This window comes from Salvelinus alpinus, chromosome 30 (assembly GCF_045679555.1).
Source record: "Salvelinus alpinus chromosome 30, SLU_Salpinus.1, whole genome shotgun sequence".
NCBI classification, from domain to species: Eukaryota; Metazoa; Chordata; class Actinopteri; order Salmoniformes; family Salmonidae; genus Salvelinus; species Salvelinus alpinus.
In genome coordinates this window covers 8,193,692-8,209,265 of record NC_092115.1, presented here as the reverse complement: position 1 = coordinate 8,209,265, position 15,574 = coordinate 8,193,692, and the positions used below count along the sequence as shown (strand labels likewise).

At 44.7% G+C, this 15,574-nt stretch overlaps 1 protein-coding gene across 1 annotated transcript; it reads right to left on the bottom strand.

Moving 5' to 3' along the window:
* Positions 1-317: 317 nt before the first annotated feature.
* LOC139559555 (keratin, type I cytoskeletal 9-like) lies at positions 318-15,176 on the bottom strand. The gene is made up of 4 exons (XM_071375649.1): positions 15,110-15,176; positions 3,464-3,873; positions 2,569-2,605; positions 318-358 (listed from the first exon to the last, which is right to left on the bottom strand). Exons 1-4 carry the CDS (start codon positions 15,174-15,176, stop codon positions 318-320), a joined length of 555 nt encoding a protein of 184 aa, XP_071231750.1.
* Between the last annotated feature and the right edge of the window lie 398 nt (positions 15,177-15,574).

Below are 15,574 nucleotides of genomic sequence, written 5' to 3'. Positions count from 1 at the left end.
GCTATTCCTCGTAAACCTGGTGGAGTCCCAGGAAAAGCTAGATAACAAAAGCTTGTTGGACACTTATTTTCTAATGATTTATTTAGCCTACTAATAGCGTATTGGACGAGAGATGCTTGCTGAATGTAAAATAGGTTACAGCAGGCAGTTGGAAAGGAGAAGCCCATATTTTTTTTTTATAGTAGGCCAATCTTAACACCTGGCTACATACATCCTGAAAAAATAGACCATATGAGTGTCCTGGTAATGTACCTTTCTGGACCTTGTAAATGGTTGAGGTTAGACCCAAACTGATCCAAATGGTTTCATATCCAGGCCTAGGCACAGAGCACATCCTGGAGGAACACACTCTGCGTGCCTGGGGACCACAGAGCACAGCCTGGAGGAACACACTCCAGATCTGCCATTTAATAATCTGTTCATTTATTTTCCTTGCACTTTGACAGGTAAATATTTCGCCTATCGCCATAATATCGCTAATGAATGGTCTAATATCTAGCTAATATTTAGCTTCCTACTTCAGCTACACATCACTAGCCCCCCCCCTCCCCTCTCTCTTCCACCTGTTTCCGTGCACACCAGGCTATGCAAGCCTCTCCGAAATAGTGGAATGGCGGGGACGAAACAATGGTAGTAGAGGCACCACGAGCATTGACGGTTCCTCATCAACCCAGGTAGTTTGACCTAAATAGTTTGTATCTGTGTGTTAGAGACCTCATGAATGGTCTGAACCATTATCTATGTGTTTAGAGACTTCATTAACTGTCATGGTCAAAACATATTGATACAGTAGTAGCTAAGATGGGGAGAAGTCTGTCCATAATAAAGCGATGTTCTGCCTTCTTAACAACACTATCAACAAGGCAGGTCCTACAGGCACTAGTTTTGTCGCAGCTGGACTACTGTTCAGTCTTGTGGTCAGGTGCCACAAAAAAGGACTTAGGAAAATTGCAATTGGCTCAGAACAGGGCAGCACGGCTGACCCTTGGATGTACACAGAGAGCTAACATTAATAATATGCATGCTAATCTCTCCTGGCTGAAAGTGGAGGAGAGATTGACTTCATCACTACTTGTATTTGTGAGAGGTATTGGCATGTTGAATGCACCGAGCTGTCTGTTTAAACTACTGGCACACAACTCAGACACCCATGCATACCCCACAAGACATGCCACCAGAGGTCGCTTCATGGTCCCCAAGTCCAGAACAGACTATGGGAGGCGTACAGTACTACATAGAGCCATGACAACATGGAACTCTATTCCACATCAAGTAACTGACGCAAGCAGTAAAATTAGATTTTTTTAAAACAAATTAAAAATACCTTATGGAACTGCGGGGACTGTGAAGCAACACAAACATAGGCACAGACACATGCACACACACACACACACGATAACATACGCACTATATACACACACACACACACACACATGGATTTAGTACTGTAGATATGTGGCAGTGGTGGTGTAGGGGCCTGAGGGCACACAGTGTGTTGTGAAATCTGTGAATGTATTGTAATGTTTTAAAAATTTTATAAACTGCCTTAATTTTGCCGGACCCCAGGAAGAGTAACTCACGAATGGTCTTGTGTTACCGCCTTATTTATAGGCAGGTAGGATGCGTTGCTCAGTTGATTGACAAGTGTAGGACTGTAGAACGATAAACAATTAACAATTAACACACACTCCGGTGTGGATGTTCACCAATGTTTTATAGTTATGTAGCCTGAAGTTTATCATTATAGTTATAGTTATAGTTATTGGCTTGGTGGATTATCACGTTATTATCACAACAGAACTAGCCTACTATTAGGTCAAGTTAACGTTTCGTGAACTTGAATTAAATAAATATAAAATTACACTTATTTGTTTACTTGAATCTTATTCTCTATAAATGGACTCTTTCTAATAATTTCCTCTGGGAAGTTTGTCACTGGCGGGCTGCAGTAGGGAAGTAAGCAGAAGTTGAATCAACGTTCAAAAATGAGGTGGATATGAGCAAGGGCCTCCAAGAAGATGGACGTATCTCTATCCTCTTTCTACACACATGGAAAGTGGATACATCTCTATCTGAAACAGTGTAAACATTTTATTAATTTTTTATTTAACCTTTATTTAACTAGGCAAGTCGGTTAAGAACAAATTCTTATTTACAATGACGACCTGCTGGGATTAAAAATAAAAATAAATTAAATAAAAATATAACACACAAAACACACATCACGACAAGAGAGACAACACAACTGTCACGTTCCTGACCTGTTTTCCTTTGTTTTGTATTTGTTTTAGTTGGTCAGGGCGTGAGTTGGGTGGGTTGGTCTAGGTTTGATTTTCTATGTTGGGATTTTGTGTTCGGCCTGGTATGATTCTCAATCAGAGACAGCTGTCAATCGTTGTCCCTGATTGAGAATCATACTAAGGCAGCCTGGGTTTCACTTGTGTTTTGTGGGTGTTTGTTCCTGTGTCAGCGTTTGGGCCACACAGGACTGTTTTGGGTTAGTCACGTTTGCTGGTTTTTGTATTTTGAAGTGTTTTGTTGTTTTTTCATTAAATAATGAACACTTACCACTCTGCTTCTTGGTTCGATCCATGCTCCTCCTCGTCTGAGGAGGAGAACGACTACGACAGCCGTTACAGAAACACCCACCAAAACAAGACCAAGCGGAGTGGAGAAGGACGGCAAGAACAACAGCAATGGGGAAAAGAGGAATGGACTTGGGAGGAAATCCTAGACGGGAAAGGACCCTGGGCAGAGCCAGAGGAGTGTCGCCGCCCCAAAGCGGAGCTGGAGGCAGCGAAAGCGGAGAGGAGGTTTTATGAGGCGAAAGCAAGGCAGAGCGGCTGGAAGCCCGAGAGGCTCACCCAAAAATTTCTTGGAGGGGGGCTAAAGGGGAGTGTGGCGAAGCCGGGTTGGATACCCGAGCCAACTCCCCGGGCTTACCGTGGAGTGAGAGGGCGTCGTACTGGTCAGACACCGTGTTATGCGGTGGAGCGCACGGTGTCCCCAGTACGCGTGCTTAGCCCAGTGCGGGCTATTCCACCTTGCCGCACTGGGAGGGCTAGGTTGGGCATCGAGCCGGGTGCCATGAAGCCGGCCCAACATATCTGGCCTCCAGTACGTCTCCTCGGGCCGGCGTACATGGCACCAGCCTTACAGGTGGTGTCCCCGGTTCGCCTGCATAGCCCAGTGCGGGCTATTCCACCTCGCCGCACTGGCAGGGCTACGGGGACCATTCAACCTGGTAAGGTTGGGGAGGCTCGGTGCTCAAGAGCGCGTGCCCTCCTCACGGTCCGGTATATCCGGCGCCACCTTCCCACCCCAGCCCAGTACCATCAGTGACGACACCACGCACCAGGCTTCCAGTGCGTTTCCAGAGCCCTGTTCCTCCTCCACGCACTCTCCCTGTGGTGCGTGTCTCCAGCCCAGTGCCTCCAGTTCTGGCACCACGCACCAGGCCTACTGTGCGCCTCAGCAGGTCAGAGTCGGCCGTCTGCCCAACGCCGCCTGCGCTGCTTGCCTGCTCAGCACAGCCTGAGTCTGAACTGTCTGCCTTCCCAGCGTGGTCTGAACTGTCTGCCTGCCCAGCGCTGCCCGTCTGTCCCGAGGCTTCAGAACCGTCCAGCCAGGACCTGCCAGAGCCGTCCAGCCAGGACCTGCCAGAGCCGTCCAGCCAGGACCTGCCAGAGCCGTCCAGCCAGGACCAGCCAGAGCCGTCCAGCCAGGATCCGCCAGAGCCTTCGTCCAGCCAGGATACGCCAGAGCCTTCGCCCAGCCAGGATACGCCAGAGCCTTCGTCCAGCCAGAATCCGCCAGAGCCTTCGTCCAGCCAGGATCCGCCAGAGCCTTCGTCCAGCCAGGATCCGCCAGAGCCTTCGTCCAGCCAGGATCCGCCAGAGCCTTCGTCCAGCCAGGATCCGCCAGAGCCTTCGTCCAGCCAGGATCCGCCAGAGCCTTCGTCCAGCCAGGATCCGCCAGAGCCTTCGTCCAGCCAGGATCCGCCAGAGCCTTCCGCCAGCCAGGATCCGCCAGAGCCTTCTGCCAGCCAGGATCCACCAGAGCCAGCCCGCCAGGATCCGCCAGAGCCAGCCCGCCAGGATCCGCCAGAGCCAGCCCGCCAGGATCCGCCAGAGCCAGCCCGCCAGGATCCGCCAGGGCCAGCCAGCCAGGATCCGCCCCTCAGTCCGGTGCTGCCCCTCAGTCCGGTGCTGCCCCTCAGTCCGGTGCTGCCCCTCAGTCCGGTGCTGCCCCTCAGTCCGGTGTTACCCCTCAGTCTGTTACTGCTCTTTGGAATAGTGGGATTGACATGGAGGGTGGATATTGGGAGGAGGCCACGGAAGCGGGGGTTGACTATGGTGGGGTCGGGACCACGACCAGCGCCAGAGCCGCCACCGTGGACAGACGCCCACCCAGACCCTCCCCTAGACTTTGTGCTGGTGCGCCCGGAGTTCGCACCTTAAGGGGGGGGTTCTGTCACGTTCCTGACCTGTTTTCCTTTGTTTTGTATTTGTTTTAGTTGGTCAGGGCGTGAGTTGGGTGGGTTGGTCTAGGTTTGATTTTCTATGTTGGGATTTTGTGTTCGGCCTGGTATGATTCTCAATCAGAGACAGCTGTCAATCGTTGTCCCTGATTGAGAATCATACTAAGGCAGCCTGGGTTTCACTTGTGTTTTGTGGGTGTTTGTTCCTGTGTCAGCGTTTGGGCCACACAGGACTGTTTCGGGTTAGTCACGTTTGCTGGTTTTTGTATTTTGAAGTGTTTTGTTGTTTTTTCATTAAATAATGAACACTTACCACTCTGCTTCTTGGTCCGATCCATGCTCCTCCTCGTCTGAGGAGGAGAACGACTACGACAGCCGTTACAACAACACTACATAAAGAGAGACCTAAGACAACAATGTAGCATGGCAGCAACACAACAGGACAACATGGGTAGCAGCACAAAACATGGTACGAACATTATTAGGCACAGACAACAGCACAAACAAAATTGTAGCCACATCTTCATATTTGAAAGCATTAAGAAAGCTATGGAAAAGCTAGCAAATGAATGTAGGTGCAGAAGTTATCTACCTATCTAACCAAGCGTGATATGATAGGTCTTATATAGCTATTTAGGGCAGACTTTATTTTATCCCATGTTACAGTTGTGCAACAGAGGTCTTCTGCTTGAATGGGAATTTCTTATCCTTTCCAATATAACACATACAACTGTAATTCTGTATTTCACATGACTTACTGTAGGCTACAGGGGCAAAAATTAAAATAACTTACATTTCGGGGTGAAGTCAATGAAAGGCGTTAGTGGGAAAGAAAATAATAAACATGTTCAATTTTCCTTCTTATAATCACTCTTACAGTATAAAATTAGTCCGTGTGGCAACATTTATTCGGCATCAATTTACTGTTTATCCGACTGCAATAGCCTGCATGGACTATTACTATTAGTCTGTGGTGACAAACTCATGCCCTTATCGTTTGTTTGATTCAAGAAAACACCTGACAATAGAGTTGAACTTTTAACGTATGTGGTGCAAACTTCAGGACACATTACAAGCAACATTTCAGTGTGTTATGAGCACGGATTGTTGGTTTAATTAGCTTTTTTTGTCATTAAAGGGCATTCTGTGCATTTTATTCAACGGTCGCACTGTATGCTTGTGGTAATCTAAAAAAACGTCAAGAATATCCAAGGCCAGAACATATAAAGAACAGAATTGAGACCTCCACACACACACTACAAGAGAAAAGCTTTTAGTTTTCTTGGTACAAAGAGATAGCTGCCTTCCCGCAGTTCTATATGACTGTGACATAAAGCATCGATTTTTATTTTTATGGGATGGCAAGAAGTGGAAATAACATACAACAAACCTACAAGCGGGTTCAGGGTTCAGGATTTGGTGAATGTCTAAATATGTGAACTTCCACAGACCGTGCTTGAGTGATAGATGCTAGACATTCTGTAGTGTTCTTATGTGAGCACAACAGAAATATGTTGCTGGTACCTGAACTCCACATCACCTGTCCTCAAATGCGCTCATAGTTCCTACACTATGTCCAGAATGAACTCAGGGCAGACTACACGCTCAGTAAAAAAATGCTTCCAAAAGGGTTCTTCAGCTGTACCCAAAGGAGCACCTTTTTTGGTTCCAGTTAGAACCCTTTTGGGTTCCATGTAGAACCCTCTGTGGAAAGGGTTCTACATGGAACCCGAAAAGGTTCTACCTGGAACCAAAAAGGTTTCTTAAAAGGATTCTCCTATGGGGACAGCGATGAACCCATATAGCTTCTAAATAGCATCTTTTTTTCTAAGAGTGTAGTCTTTATCAAACATATCTTTCAATTGCAACATGAAAATAAACGGATATCTCCTGAGTGGCGCAGTGGTCAATGGCACTGCATCCCAGTCCTAGCAGTGCCACTAGAGATCCTGGTTTGAGTCCAGGCTCTGTCGCAGCCGGCCGTGACCAGGAGACCCATGTGGCTAGCTTCCCGGGTTAAGTGGACATTGTGTCAAGAAGCAGTGCGGCTTGATTGAGTTGTGTTTCGGAGGATGCACAGCTCTCGACTCTCCCGAGTCCGTACGGGAGTTGCAGCGATGCGACAAGACTACCATTTGGGGGAGAAAAAGGGGTAAAATAAATAAATACATGGATTCTACTATTATGCTATCGTAGGTGTATGGTATCCTATGCATTACAAGACTGTTAGCCCCCTGAGCTAAAGCCTAACATTATGTTGGAGAGCCAACACAACTCTTCAAGTCTAAGGCAAGGTTACTTACTCATCACGCAGGCATGGTTCCTTCATTACATACCTTTGTTCTATAGCAGCATAAAAATAACCTTCATTATATAGCAGCATAAGAATAACCTTCATTACATAGCAGCATAAAAATAACCTTTGTTCTATAGCAGCATAAGAACCACCTTCGTTCTATAGCAGCATAAGAACCACCTTCATTACATAGCAGCATAAAAATAACCTTCATTACATAGCAGCATAAGAACCACCTTCGTTCCATAACAACATAAGAACCACCTTCGTTCCATAGCAAGATAAGAACCACCTTCTTTCCATAGCAACATAAGAACCACCTTCTTTCCATAGCAACATAAGAACCACCTTCGTTCCATAGCAACATAAGAACCACCTTCGTTCCATAGCAACATAAGACCCACCTTCGTTCCATAGCAACATAAGAACCACCTTCGTTCCATAGCAACATAAGAACCACCTTCGTTCCATAGCAACATAAGAACTACCTTCGTTCCATAGCAACATAAGAACCACCTTCGTTCCATAGCAACATAAGAACCACCTTCGTTCCATAGCAACATAAGAACCACCTTCGTTCCATAGCAAGATAAGAACCACCTTCGTTCCATAGCAAGATAAGAACCACCTTCTTTCCATAGCAACATAAGAACCACCTTCGTTCCATAGCAAGATAAGAACCACCTTCTTTCCATAGCAACATAAGAACCACCTTCTTTCCATAGCAACATAAGAACCACCTTCGTTCCATAGCAACATAAGAACCACCTTCGTTCCATAGCAACATAAGACCCACCTTCGTTCCATAGCAACATAAGAACCACCTTCGTTCCATAGCAACATAAGAACCACCTTCGTTCCATAGCAACATAAGAACCACCTTCGTTCCATAGCAACATAAGAACCACCTTCGTTCCATAGCAACATAAGAACCACCTTCGTTCCATAGCAACATAAGAACCACCTTCGTTCCATAGCAAGATAAGAACCACCTTCGTTCCATAGCAAGATAAGAACCACCTTCTTTCCATAGCAACATAAGAACCACCTTCGTTCCATAGCAAGATAAGAACCACCTTCGTTCCATAGCAAGATAAGAACCACCTTCTTTCCATAGCAACATAAGAACCACCTTCGTTCCATAGCAACATAAGAACCACCTTCGTTCCATAGCAACATAAGAACCACCTTCGTTCCATAGCAACATAAGAACCACCTTCGTTCCATAGCAAGATAAGAACCACCTTCGTTCCATAGCAAGATAAGAACCACCTTCTTTCCATAGCAACATAAGAACCACCTTCGTTCCATAGCAACATAAGAACCACCTTCGTTCCATAGCAACATAAGACCCACCTTCGTTCCATAGCAACATAAGAACCACCTTCGTTCCATAGCAACATAAGAACCACCTTCGTTCCATAGCAACATAAGAACCACCTTCGTTCCATAGCAAGATAAGAACCACCTTCGTTCCATAGCAAGATAAGAACCACCTTCGTTCCATAGCAACATAAGAACCACCTTCGTTCCATAGCAACATAAGAACCACCTTCGTTCCATAGCAACATAAGAACCACCTTCGTTCCATAGCAACATAAGAACCACCTTCGTTCCATAGCAAGATAAGAACCACCTTCGTTCCATAGCAGCATAAGAACCACCTTCGTTCCATAGCAGCATAAGAACCACCTTCGTTCCATAGCAACATAAGAACCACCTTCGTTCCATAGCAGCATAAGAACCACCTTCGTTCCATAGCAACATAAGAACCACCTTCGTTCCATAGCAACATAAGAACCACCTTCGTTCCATAGCAACATAAGAACCACCTTCGTTCCATAGCAACATAAGAACCACCTTCGTTCCATAGCAAGATAAGAACCACCTTCGTTCCATAGCAAGATAAGAACCACCTTCTTTCCATAGCAACATAAGAACCACCTTCGTTCCATAGCAACATAAGAACCACCTTCGTTCCATAGCAACATAAGAACCACCTTCGTTCCATAGCAACATAAGAACCACCTTCGTTCCATAGCAAGATAAGAACCACCTTCGTTCCATAGCAAGATAAGAACCACCTTCTTTCCATAGCAACATAAGAACCACCTTCGTTCCATAGCAACATAAGAACCACCTTCGTTCCATAGCAACATAAGACCCACCTTCGTTCCATAGCAACATAAGAACCACCTTCGTTCCATAGCAACATAAGAACCACCTTCGTTCCATAGCAACATAAGAACCACCTTCGTTCCATAGCAAGATAAGAACCACCTTCGTTCCATAGCAAGATAAGAACCACCTTCGTTCCATAGCAACATAAGAACCACCTTCGTTCCATAGCAACATAAGAACCACCTTCGTTCCATAGCAACATAAGAACCACCTTCGTTCCATAGCAACATAAGAACCACCTTCGTTCCATAGCAAGATAAGAACCACCTTCGTTCCATAGCAGCATAAGAACCACCTTCGTTCCATAGCAGCATAAGAACCACCTTTGTTCCATAGCAACATAAGAACCACCTTCGTTCCATAGCAGCATAAGAACCACCTTCGTTCCATAGCAACATAAGAACCACCTTCGTTCCATAGCAACATAAGAACCACCTTCGTTCCATAGCAACATAAGAACCACCTTCGTTCCATAGCAACATAAGAACCACCTTCGTTCCATAGCAACATAAGAACCACCTTCGTTCCATAGCAAGATAAGAACCACCTTCGTTCCATAGCAAGATAAGAACCACCTTCTTTCGATTGCAAGATAAGAACCACCTTCGTTCCATAGCAACATAAGAACCACCTTCGTTCCATAGCAACATAAGACCCACCTTCGTTCCATAGCAACATAAGAACCACCTTCGTTCCATAGCAACATAAGAACCACCTTCGTTCCATAGCAGCATAAGAACCACCTTCGTTCCATAGCAGCATAAGAACCACCTTCGTTCCATAGCAACATAAGAACCACCTTTGTTCCACCTTCGTTCCATAGCAACATAAAAATAACCTTCATTACATAGCAGCATAAAAATAACCTTCATTACATAACAACATAAGAACCACCTTCGTTCCATAGCAAGATAAGAACCACCTTCTTTCCATATCAACATAAGAACCACCTTCTTTCCATAGCAACATAAGAACCACCTTCGTTCCATAGCAACATAAGAACCACCTTCGTTCCATAGCAAGATAAGAACCACCTTCGTTCCATAGCAACATAAGAACCACCTTCGTTCCATAGCAGCATAAGAACCACCTTCGTTCCATAGCAACATAAGAACCACCTTCGTTCCATAGCAACATAAGAACCACCTTCGTTCCATAGCAACATAAGAACCACCTTCGTTCCATAGCAACATAAGAACCACCTTCGTTCCATAGCAAGATAAGAACCACCTTCGTTCCATAGCAAGATAAGAACCACCTTCTTTCCATAGCAAGATAAGAACCACCTTCTTTCCATAGCAACATAAGAACCACCTTCGTTCCATAGCAACATAAGAACCACCTTCGTTCCATAGCAACATAAGAACCACCTTCGTTCCATAGCAACATAAGAACCACCTTCGTTCCATAGCAACATAAGAACCACCTTCGTTCCATAGCAGCATAAGAACCACCTTCGTTCCATAGCAGCATAAGAACCACCTTCGTTCCATAGCAACATAAGAACCACCTTTGTTCCACCTTCGTTCCATAGCAACATAAGAACCACCTTCGTTCCATAGCAACATAAGAACCACCTTCGTTCCATAGCAACATAAGAACCACCTTCGTTCCATAGCAACATAAGAACCACCTTCGTTCCATAGCAACATAAGAACCACCTTCGTTCCATAGCAACATAAGAACCACCTTCGTTCCATAGCAACATAAGAACCACCTTCGTTCCATAGCAACATAAGAACCACCTTCGTTCCATAGCAACATAAGAACCACCTTCGTTCCATAGCAACATAAGAACCACCTTCGTTCCATAGCAACATAAGAACCACCTTCGTTCCATAGCAACATAAGAACCACCTTCGTTCCATAGCAACATAAGAACCACCTTCGTTCCAAAGCAAGATAAGAACCACCTTCTTTCCATAGCAACATAAGAACCACCTTCGTTCCATAGCAACATAAGAACCACCTTCGTTCCATAGCAACATAAGAACCACCTTCGTTCCATAGCAACATAAGAACCACCTTCGTTCCATAGCAACATAAGAACCACCTTCGATCCATAGCAACATAAGAACCACCTTCGTTCCAAAGCAAGATAAGAACCACCTTCTTTCCATAGCAACATAAGAACCACCTTCGTTCCATAGCAACATAAGAACCACCTTCGTTCCATAGCAACATAAGAACCACCTTCGTTCCATAGCAACATAAGAACCACCTTCGTTCCATAGCAACATAAGAACCACCTTCGTTCCATAGCAACATAAGAACCACCTTCGTTCCATAGCAACATAAGAACCACCTTCGTTCCATAGCAAGATAAGAACCACCTTCGTTCCATAGCAACATAAGAACCACCTTCGTTCCATAGCAACATAAGAACCACCTTCGTTCCATAGCAAGATAAGAACCACCTTCGTTCCATAGCAACATAAGAACCACCTTCGTTCCATAGCAACATAAGAACCACCTTCGTTCCATAGCAAGATAAGAACCACCTTCGTTCCATAGCAGCATAAGAACCACCTTCGTTCCATAGCAACATAAGAACCACCTTCGTTCCATAGCAACATAAGAACCACCTTCGTTCCATAGCAACATAAGAACCACCTTCGTTCCATAGCAACATAATAACCACCTTCGTTCCATAGCAACATAAGAACCACCTTCGTTCCATAGCAAGATAAGAACCACCTTCGTTCCATAGCAAGATAAGAACCACCTTCGTTCCATAGCAACATAAGAACCACCTTCGTTCCATAGCAACTTAAGAACCACCTTCGTTCCATAGCAAGATAAGAACCACCTTCGTTCCATAGCAACATAAGAACCCCCTTCGTTCCATAGCAACATAAGAACCACCTTCGTTCCATAGCAACATAAGAACCACCTTCGTTCCATAGCAAGATAAGAACCACCTTCGTTCCATAGCAACATAAGAACCCCCTTTGTTCCATAGATGCGGTAAAGGAGTCAATGGAACACAGATGTTCCATTGACCAGATTGGAGCACGTTCAACAAATCTGTTATCCGTCAAATCTGTCATGATTTATGTGTTGTAACAGTCCCACAATCTGGTTACTTATATCCGATTCAGATATATTTAACTATTTTTGCTACATAACATGTAGAAGTTGTCCCTTTTCAGGTTTCGAAGTGACTGCTAAATGCTAACTCCCGTTGGATTGGATTCTATTACTATTGAACACAGTCATTGTACATCCACAAGCTATGACATTTTACAACACACTTTATATTGACTTGGAAAGTCCTGCAATTATTATAGCTCACACACAGGGATCTCCTACAAATGAGACTGCAAGATAGACTATCTAGACGTACACTGAGTATACCAAATATTAAGAACACCTACTGAGTTGCCCCCCACCAGAACAGCCTCAATGCGTCAGGAAATGGACTATACAAGGTGTCGAAAGCGTTCCACAGGAATGCTAGCCCATGTTGATTCCAATGCTTCCCACAGTTGTGTCAAGCTGGCTGGACGACCTTTGGGTGGTGGACCATTCTTGATACACACGGGAAACAGAGTGGAAAAAACCCAGCAGCGTTGCAGTTCTTGACACAAACCTGTGCGCCTGGTACCTACTACCATACCCCATTCAAAGGCACCGACATGTTTTGTCTTGCCCATTCACCCTCTGAATGGTACATACACAACCCTTGTCTCAATTGTTTCAAGGCTTAAAACTCCTCCTACTTTAAACTGTCTCCCCCCCTTCTTCTACACTGATTGAAGTGGATTTAACAAGTGACATCAATAAGTGATCATAGATTTTCACCTGGATTCACCTGGTCAGTCTATGTCATGGAAAGAGCAGGTGTTCTTAATGTTTTGTATACTCAGTGTATATAAATATACAAAGTAAAGAGCAGGTGTTCTTAATGTTTTGTCCACTCGGTGTATATAAATATACAAAGTAAAGAGCAGGTGTTCTTAATGTTTTGTCCACTCGGTGTATATAAATATACAAAGTAAAGAGCAGGTGTTCTTAATGTTTTGCATACTCAGTGTATATAAATATACAAAGTAAAGACCCAGGTGTTCTCAATGTTTTGTCCACTCAGTGTATATAATGTAACAATTCCGCTGACGTCATGTAAATGATACAACACATATTGCATGCGCCGCGCAAATCAAGAGAGAGGCCCGGGTGTACTGTCACTTCAAGCCCCCCCCCAAGAACATGTGCATCCCAAATGTCCCCCCATAGCCCTATGGGCCCTTGTCAACAGTAGTGCCCTTCAGTAAGAGGGTGCCATTTGGTATCCAGCCCTTGTTTCCTGCGGTGTTGAGGTGTGATGGGAGTGAACTTTATTTAATGATGCGTGAAAGAATAGGAAATTGAATTATGGGGGGGGGGGGGAATCCACTCGGCGGGAAGGAATGAATCTGAGGGCAAAGTATCTCAGGCGCTGACAGACTTACCGCCCAAACTGTTTAGGGCTCCTTGCCACTCGTTTTGTTTTGCTTTTGACAGACGCAACTTGCGTCAATCACGGCAGTTTTGCAAAACAGCTCAAGCAGTCGGCGGGATATTGAAGTATTGAAGTCTGTCGTTGCATAATGCCTTAGTGTGGTTTTACAATGTCTTTTATGGGGTCTGAAGAGCTGTGATGTGAGTGGGGGGGGGGTCTTGGTGCGCTGATCAGATTACAAATCACAACAGCATGGGATCGTCTCTTGCACTCGTGCAGTAGAACATGGCTGGTGTTTATAGCTTGTTTAGTTTATAATATTCTGCTTTGGTTCTCCAGTTAAGTAAAAGCTATCTTTTTAACCTTACCTTAACTAGAGCAAGGTGTTATGAGAAATGAACAATTTCATAAGTGGAAGTTGGTCATGTGAACATTTTTAATTTGGGTTTGGAGCTTGAAGTATGTAACAAAGGAAGCAAAAAAGGAAAAGGTCTGTAAATGGTTAAATTGATATAAATAATCTGTGAGTGACTAGTCAAATAAAATGTTTCAAAATACATACAGTGGCAAGAAAAAGTATATGAACCCTTTGGAATTACCTGGATTTCTGCATAAATTGTTCATAAAATTTTCATCGGATCTTCATCTAGGTCACAACAATAGACAAACACAGTCTGCTTAAACTAATTACACACAAACACATACGTTTTAATGTCTTTATTGAACACACCGTGTAAACATTCACAGTGCAGGGTGGAAAAAGTATGTGAATCCCTTGGATTTAATAACTGGTTGACCCTCCTTTGGCAGCAATAACCTCAACCAAACGTTTTCTGTAGTTGCGGATCAGACCTACACAACGGTCAGGAGGAATTTTGGACCATTCCTCTTTACAAAACTGTTTCAGTTCAGCAATATTCTTAGGATGTCTGGTGTGAACTGCTCTCGAGGTCATGCCACAGCATCTCAATCGGGTTGAGGTCAGGACTCTGACTGGGAGTTCTGTTGAAGCCTTTCTGTTGTTGATTTACTTCTGTGTTTTGGCTCGTTGTCCTGTGGCATCACCCAACTTCTGTTGAGCTTCGATTGGCAGGACTGATAGCCTAACATTCTTCGAGTGTAGCGAAATGCTTGTGCTTCTAGTTCCGACCATGCAGTAATATCTAACAAGTAACCCAACAATTTCACAACAACTACCTTATACACACAAGTGTAAAGGAATGATTAAGAATATGTACATATAAATATATGAATGAACGATGGCAGAACAGCATAGGCAAGATGCAGTAGGTGGTATAGAGTACAGTATATAGATATGAAATGAGCGTAGGGTATGTAAACATTATATAAAGGGACATTGTTTAAAGTGACTAGTGATACATTTATTACATCCTATTTTTTATTATTAAAGTGGCTAGAGATTTGAGTGAGTATGTTGTCAGCAGCCACTCAATGTTAGTGATGGCTGTTTAACAGTCTGATGGCCTTGAGATAGAAGCTGTTTTTCAGTCTCGGTCCCAGCTTTGATGCACCTGTACTGACCTGGCCTTCTGGATGATAGCGGGGTGAACAGGCAGTGGCTCGGTTCGTTGTTGTCCTTGATGATCTTTTTGGCCTTAATATGACATTGGGTGGTGTAGATGTCCTGGTGGGCAGGTCAATTGCCCAGTGATGCGTTGTGCAGACCTCACTACCGTCTGGAGAGCCTTACGGTTGTGGGCGGAGCAGTTGCCGTACCAGGCGGTGATACAGCCGAACAGGAGGCCTAGATTGTGCATCTGTAAAGGTTTGTGAGTGTTTTTGGTGACAAGCCAAATTTATTCAGCCTCCTGAGGTTGAAGAGGCGCTATTGCTATTGCGCCTTCTTCACCACGTTGTCTGTGTGGGTGGACCATTTCAGTTTGTCCGTGATGTGTACGCCGAGGAACTTAAAACTTTCCACGTTCTCCACTACTGTCCCATCAATGTGGATGTGGGGGGGGGGGTGCTCCCTCTGCTGTTTCCTGAAGTCCACGATCATCTCCTTTGTTTTGTTGACGTTGAGTTAGAGGTTATTTTCCTGACAACACACTCCGAGGGCCCTCACCTCCTCCCTGTAGGCCGTCTCAGCGTTGTTGGTAAACCTACCACTGTAGTGTTGACTGCAAACTCGATGATTGAGTTGGAGGCGTGCATG